Source organism: Octopus bimaculoides, chromosome 21 (genome assembly GCF_046866305.1).
Source record: "Octopus bimaculoides isolate indiv1 chromosome 21, ASM4686630v1, whole genome shotgun sequence".
In the NCBI taxonomy this organism is placed as follows: Eukaryota; Metazoa; Mollusca; class Cephalopoda; order Octopoda; family Octopodidae; genus Octopus; species Octopus bimaculoides.
The window spans coordinates 8533153-8540652 of NC_142948.1; the positions used below are offsets into that span (position 1 = coordinate 8533153).

A 7500-nucleotide genomic window follows, 5' to 3' on the forward strand; every position below is an offset into this window, starting at 1 on the left:
ATATATAGATATATATATATATACACATCTACACTCACACATACACACACACACGTTATTTGTATGGGTGTCTTTGTGTCTCTCTCTGAACACAGCCCCGGTTGACCACCTGTGCTAAACAAAAAACAATACTGGGGTCAATTTGTTTGACTAAGATTCTCCAAGCCAGGCCCTCCCCCCCGCCCCCCCCCCCCCCCCGGCATAAGCTGCAGTCTAATGACTGAAACAAGTAAAAGAGAAAAGAATATACGAGAGAGGAGAGGAAGTCGATTTTAATACACATTTGTGAATGTCTGTCTGTTTGTCTGTTTTATCAGCTTAGCAAAAAAAAAAAAAAAAATAAAATAAAAAAGAGCGAAAACATTTTTAAACACACATCCACAAAACACACTTATTTTGATTCTGCATCTCCTACTGAACGCATATATACCATTTATTTGGATCTATACACCCATCCCTCTCATGTATGTTGAATTGAATTATAAAATAATTGTGTTAGAAACCAGCTCTACATTCCCTATTCTCTAACGCTTTCTAGTATTATTATTAATCCATTGTTCCAAGTTGTTTACACAGTCAGAATCTGATCATCATTCGGGTTCAGAGTTCATCATACATTATGTTTGTTGTATTCTGTTCTCCTTATATTCTGTTATTCCATTATTCTTTCTTATTCTTTGTAGCTTCTATGGAATCTGAAGTTAAATATTTCCCCCAAATATTGGTTTTGTGTGTTTTTTTATGCCTCACTACTCCATTATGTCACACCAAAAATTTTGACAAGTATTGTGGGAACGTTTTAAACTTACACGGCTTTGTGCATGTGCATGTGTATGTATATATGTGTATGCATACCTGTGTGGGTTTATATGTACACTATTTATATTAATGTATATGTATATATATGTGTGTGTATGCACATTTCTGTATATGTATATATGTGAGTATGTGTGTGTGTGCATTGTATATATATATATTTGTGTATATATGTGTGTGTGTGTGGGGGGGGGAGGGATGTATGTGTATATATATGTGATGTGTGTGTGTGAATGTATATGTATATATGTGTGTGTGGGAGAAATGTATGTGTATATATATGTGTGTGTATGTATGTGCATTTCTGTATATGTATATATGTGAGTATGTGTGTGTGTGTGTATTATATATATATTTGTGTGTATATATATATATATATATATATATATATATATATATATATATTTGTATGTGTGTGTGTGTTTGTGTGTGAATGTATGTGTATATATGTGTGTGTGTGGATGTATATATATATATATATGTGTGTGTGGGGGGGATGTATGTGTGTACATGTGTGTGTGTGTGTGTGTTTGTGTATTTGAAAGATGTTGGTTATTGTTACATTTTTCACTGTCATTCCTTTCAAATATAATGTTTATTTTTTTTTAAAGTATCATTTGATGCTTGTGTGACCCCTGTATTATGTTACCCCAGCAACAACTACAACAGTGACAGCCTTGTGCACCCATTGTGCAATCACAACAAGAGCTTAAAATAAAATGTTCAAGGTTAAAAAACAAAAAGCTAAAAGTTCTATCCAAATTAGGATGTGAAAATTGAAGCAACGTCAACAGAAACCCTTTCATCATTGTCATCATCATCATCATCATCATCATATATCCATTTTCCATGCTGGCATGGGTTGGACGGTTTGACAGGAGCTGACCAGCTGAATGGCTGTTCAGGGGCCATGTCTGTTTTGGCATGGTTTCTACAGCTGGATGCTGCCCTTCCCTAACACCAACCAATTTACAGAGTGTACTGGGTCCTTTTACACAGCACCAGCACAGATGTGTCTTTTACTTATGTTAAAAACCATTATCGGTAAATATATAAACACAATTTAAAATTTAGGGTTCAGCAAGGGAGTCGTATTTTAGTAGAGAAATAGCAGTTTTGGCTGCTATTTCTAATTTTTCGGTATATATATATATATATATATATATATATATATATATATCTATATGTTTTTATATTATTAATAACATTAATAAAATTATTAATAATATTCTCAGGAAATCAATATTCAAATTTACGAAAGATATATGTTTAATATGACAGTAATATTTTGAATTATAATTAAATTAAAATTAAAGATTTACAAAATATAAATATATATAAAAAATATAAATGTATATAAAAATACATGCGTACATATAGTGTAGGTATAATACATACATTGATTTTTTTAATTATTTTTATTTTAGACCTGACGGGTGACTATATTTTTGAATAGATTTAACTGTAGATCGATTTGATTATTAATAGAATTATTAATTGAATTGGTTTTAGTAGTTATCTATTTGAAAATATAGCCACGAAACGTGCGTAGTCATTTCATACCATTTACTAGTTATTCTTTTTGTATTTTATTGATTTTTTTGAATAAGGTTTTTGTGATATATTTTTTTTCTGGAGGGTGTGAGTTGAATTCTTCTTTGTTGAATTATTTAATAGCGGTTTTTCTTTAAATCATATATATATATACATATATATATATATATATATATATATATATATATATATACATGCATGACAGGCTTTCAGTTTCTGTCTACAAAATCCACTCACAAGGCTTTGGTCAGCCTGAAGCTATAGTAAAAGACACATGCTCATGGTGCCACAAAGTGGGACTGAGCTTGGAATCGTATGGTTGGGAAGCAGGCCTGTTATCACACTGCCATGCCTGTACCTATATCTATTGTTACAGGTAATCTATCAATGTCTTAACAGAAATGATTGTGTAGTAATCTAATTGTGTTGTTTATAAATGGATGAGGGACATAATCCTGAAGTGAGCAGCTAAGTTGGTGTAATTCGTTATCATTTTAGCTCTCTTCTGTTCAACTTTGTATTCATTCGCTGTTGTTCCAATGATAATTAACCAGTTAGTGATTGTATTTTTAATGCAATTCACTCTGCGGTTGTTTGAATTAAGTTTTAAAATAATCCTGAATTTGTATGGGTTTATTAAGACATTCCTGTTTGTTATTAAACTGTTGTTTCAGAACAGACCTTAACAAATGTCTTTACACAAAATTACAAAAGGATATTTAAATGTGAACATTGTTGCCATCTTCAGCATCATTTCGCATCTGGATTTCCTGCTGGCATGGGTTGGACATTGTATAACGACAGGATCTGACAAGTCAGAGAACTGCGTCAAGCCCTAATGTCTGTTTGGGCACAGTTTCTACAACTGGATGCCCTTCCTAATACTAACCACTTTACAGGGTGTACAGGGTGTTCGTGTCACTAGTATTAGTGAGATTGCCAAGTACCTCATAAGACAAGATCCCTTGACTGAGGTACCTGTGTGTGTGGGATGGGCCGGTTAGTATTGAAGCAAGGGAATTGTGCCAGGTGTTGAGGTCAAAAGTATGGCAGAGGGTTAGGAACAGGTGTCTTGCAGTAGAGGATGCCAGGCAAGGGTGTTTATGGAAGACCAGCAGTCACCCATGCATACCAGCCTTCCCCCCCCCCCCCTACACCACTGATGTTATCCAAAGGAAAGACCGAAGTCTGATACACCTTGACACCTGTGACGTCGCAATTCATTTCTACAGCTGAGTGAACTGAAACAACGTGAAATAAAATCTCTTGTTCAAGAATGCAACACACAACATGATCCAGGAATCGAACTCGCTACCTCATGATTATGAACCTAATGCTCTAACCACTGAGCCATGTGCCTTCACATCTTATAGAGCAATGGTTCCCAACCTTTTCACTACCAAGGACCCCCTTTTATTGAAATGAGTTTTCCCATGAATACCAGGATATTGAAAGGTCTGTCAGCTTAACATATTCACAGACCCCTAGTACTACCTTAGTTGACCACCAGGGGTCCATGGACCACAGGTTAGGAATCACTGTTATAGAGTATTAGGTGTCAGATTATGTAACTGTGTGTTCTATGCTAGATTGGTTGGTATTATTGTTCATTCAGCTGCTGTATTCCTCTGTTTCCATTCCTTCATGTATGGTACTTTATAGTGATTGAAACAAAACATCTTCACAGCTGGATGGATAAATCCTCCTTTCTCTTCCAATAATTATTCAGTCATGGAACAAGAATAGAATCCTGTTTGCTTTCTAAATGTATCTTCTTTTTCTCTCAGAAAATACAAGTTCATTATTTATTCCCCATTTTTCTTTTTTTCTTTTCCAGGTAACTCCTACTTAATGCAGCTTGATCGTCTGGAACAACAACATCAGGTAAGTTCAACTATAGACATACCATCTGAATGTAGTCGATGCCAATGCCCCCTGACTGGCTCCCGTGTTTGGTGGCACGTAAATAGCACCATCTGAATATGGTTGATGCCAGTGCCTCCTGACTGGCTCCTGTGCTGGTGGCATTTAAATAGCACCATCCAAATATGGTCGATGCCAGTCCCTCTGAGTAGCTCCTGTGCTGGTGGCACCTAAAAATGCACCATACGAATGTGGTCAATGCCAGTGCCCCCTGACTGGTTCCCGTGTTGGTGGCATTTGAATAGCACCATCCAAATATGGTCGATGCCAGTGCGCCCTGACTAGCTTCTTTGCTGGTGGCACCTAAAAAAGCACCATCCGAATGTGGTCGATGCCAGTGCCCCCTGATTGGCTCCTGTGCCAGTTGAGCACAGGGATTGATGTAATTGACTTTACATCTTCCCTTAAAATTGTTAGCTTTCTGCTAAAATTTGAAGCCATTATAAAATGATGTGTGATTTGAGGAAGATTTGGTTGTTAATTCTAACAGATCAAGTAACTGTATAGAACAGTGATTCTCACCTTTTTGGACTTTATGGTGTACTGCATTGAATGCAAATAAAAAAATTACTGATGCACTTCACATTGAAAGCTAATTACTGCCATATTTTGCAAAGAAAGATTTAAATTCAAGGTGCATTTCACACAGAAAGCTCAAAACTACTGGTACATAGGAATATTTTTGTTGGAAAATCTAGAAACAGGAAGTAAGAGTGAGAGAAAGTTGTGGTGAAAGAGTACAGCAGGGTTCGCCACAATTTCCCTGCTGGAGCCTCGTGGAGCTTTAGGTGTTTCCGCTCAATAAATACTCACAACGCCCCGTCTGGGAATCGAAATCGCCATCCTACGACCGCGAGTCCACTGCCCTAACCACTGGGCCATTGTGCCTCCACAGACAGTAGCATCGCCCAAATCTCAAAGCTATGAGACATGATTAATTCCAAACAATATGAATAAATAAGCTTTACACATGGCAGAGTAATTTGAACAGTAAAGGGTTAAATCTTTGCTTAGCATCTAAGATATTGGTGTGGGGTGGGAGGAGACTGAGGCAGGGAGAGGAGGAAGAGTTGTAGAAAGAAGATTGGGGGCGGGGAATGTTTTCGATGTTTAAAAAATAGAAACTTCATTATGTTTCCTCGCATTTTTATAAACAGTTTGGTAACCAGGCTTGAGATCACCTGATGTCATGTGACGGGCATACTTCTAAACAATTCTCCACCACCACTACCATCACCACCGTCACCACCACCGCAAGACACATCTGCATACCTTGTCCCCTCCCCAACATCCCCCACTTCCTATTTTGGAGCTACTTCCTGCTATTCATTGCTCGTAACTGTAGTTGTAAACAAAATCCTGTTGTGTGGTGACCACCACAGTTAAAAACCCATAACTGGAGATACCATAACAACTTGGAAATGCATTTTGCTAAAAGCATTGTTTACCAGTTTGTCTGTTATGGAGAATATAAAGGAAATGTCTTATTTATCTGTTTATTTGTTTGTCCATCCATGTTTCTATCCATCCGCCTGTCTTTGTGCTTCTCTCTCTTTCTCTCTCTATCAAACCAACCATGTGTTTGTCTATTCATCTCACAAGTTAGCCATCTGTTTGTCTATTATATATATATATATTTTCTATTACATATTGTTTCAGCCCTAAGGCTGTGGCCATGCTGGGGCATTGCCAATATATATATATATATATATATATATATATATATATATATATATATATATATATATATATATATATATATGGGTAGGTGGACAAGTTGGTAGGTGAGTAGGTGAATTGAATGATAGATAAATGGAGATGTGTGTGTGTGTGTGTGTGTGTGTGTGTGTATATACACACACACACACATCCCCATCTATCTATCTATCTATCTATCTATCTATCTATCTATCTATCTATTATTCAATTCACCTACTCACCGACCTACCTGTCCACCTACCCTGTGTCTTAAGAGATTAAGAAATGGTGATTTGTGGGCACCAAACACAATTCTTCAGATTTACCAGGAGGCAAGTTAGTGGTGACGATAATAGTGGCGGCAGCAGCAGTGATAGCTGTGAATAAAATTATGTGATGTTTATTTCTTAGTGGAAAAAGAAGTATTACAATTTTCTTTTCCTTCTGTCTTCTTTTTTTTGTTTTTTTTTTTGTTTTTGTCATTTGCTTAGTTTCACAGTCACAAATGTATACTTGGAAGAAAATGCGATTGTGTGACGTTCAGGATGAGAAATGAATATTGTTTTTCTCATAGTAACTTACGTTGGGAATTATGTAATTTCCACCGATTAATCATGATTTTCCTCCCAGATTCACGCAGTTACTGCAGCAGTCCTTCAGGTTTTCTAAGATCTGTAAAAGAACTCAGAAGGTTGGGCCTCCAACCAAGCATTTCACTAGACCCTAAAGGGCAGGAACTTTCCTGTATCCCCCTTGTAAAACAGGGTAAGATCAGGGAGAGAAAATGAAAAAAAAAGAAGCCCCCTGTGTGAAGAATCTGATACACAATATCAGGGTCAGAATTAGCACTTAGCATTATCTTTTGCTTGATTCTGTCATTGAACTGTGGCCATGCTGGGGCTATCACTTTCAAGAGTTTTAGCTGAACACATTGTAACCAGTGCTTATTTAATTTTTTTTTTTTAAAGTCTGGTACTTATTCTGTTAGTCTCTTTTACTGAAGTGCTAAGTTAAGGGGATGTGAACAAACCAATACCAGTAGTCATGTGGTGGAGGGTGGGGCCAGAGACACACACATACGACTGATATACCTGATGCCTTGCTGTACTCAAGAAGACCCTTTTGCCACAGCATAAGTGTCAAGGTCACTCCCTCTGGTAAAGAGGATTGGCTTGTAGTGCAAGAGTCCTGTGGTGGTACCACATATAAAGCCCTCGTGCTGGTGCCATGTAAAAGAGCTTGGGTCGGTGCCATGTTAAAAGCACCCAGCACACTCTGTAAAGTGGTTGGCATTAGGAAGGGCATTCAGCTGCAGATACCAAGCCAAATCTGACTGGAATCTGGTGCAACTCTCCTGATTGCCAGCTCTTGTCAAACCGTCCAACCCATACCAGCATGGGAACTGAACGTTAAAGGAGGATGACATTGATGTAGATACACACACACACACACACACACACACACACACACACACACACATACATGATGGGTTTCCACACAGTTTCAGTC

The 7500-nt window shown here is 37.3% G+C and overlaps 1 protein-coding gene across 4 annotated transcripts in view; it reads left to right on the forward strand.

The window, feature by feature from the left end:
* The window catches only part of LOC106880926 (mitogen-activated protein kinase kinase kinase 7-like), a 427548-nt gene that overhangs the window by 381107 nt on the left and 38941 nt on the right, over positions 1-7500 (forward strand). For all 4 annotated transcript variants that reach the window (XM_089338807.1, XM_089338806.1, XM_089338808.1 and 1 more), the window contains one exon: positions 4208-4254. In XM_089338807.1, the coding sequence (XP_089194933.1) occupies positions 4208-4254 (47 nt within the window). The remainder of the gene's footprint in view (positions 1-4207; positions 4255-7500) is intronic.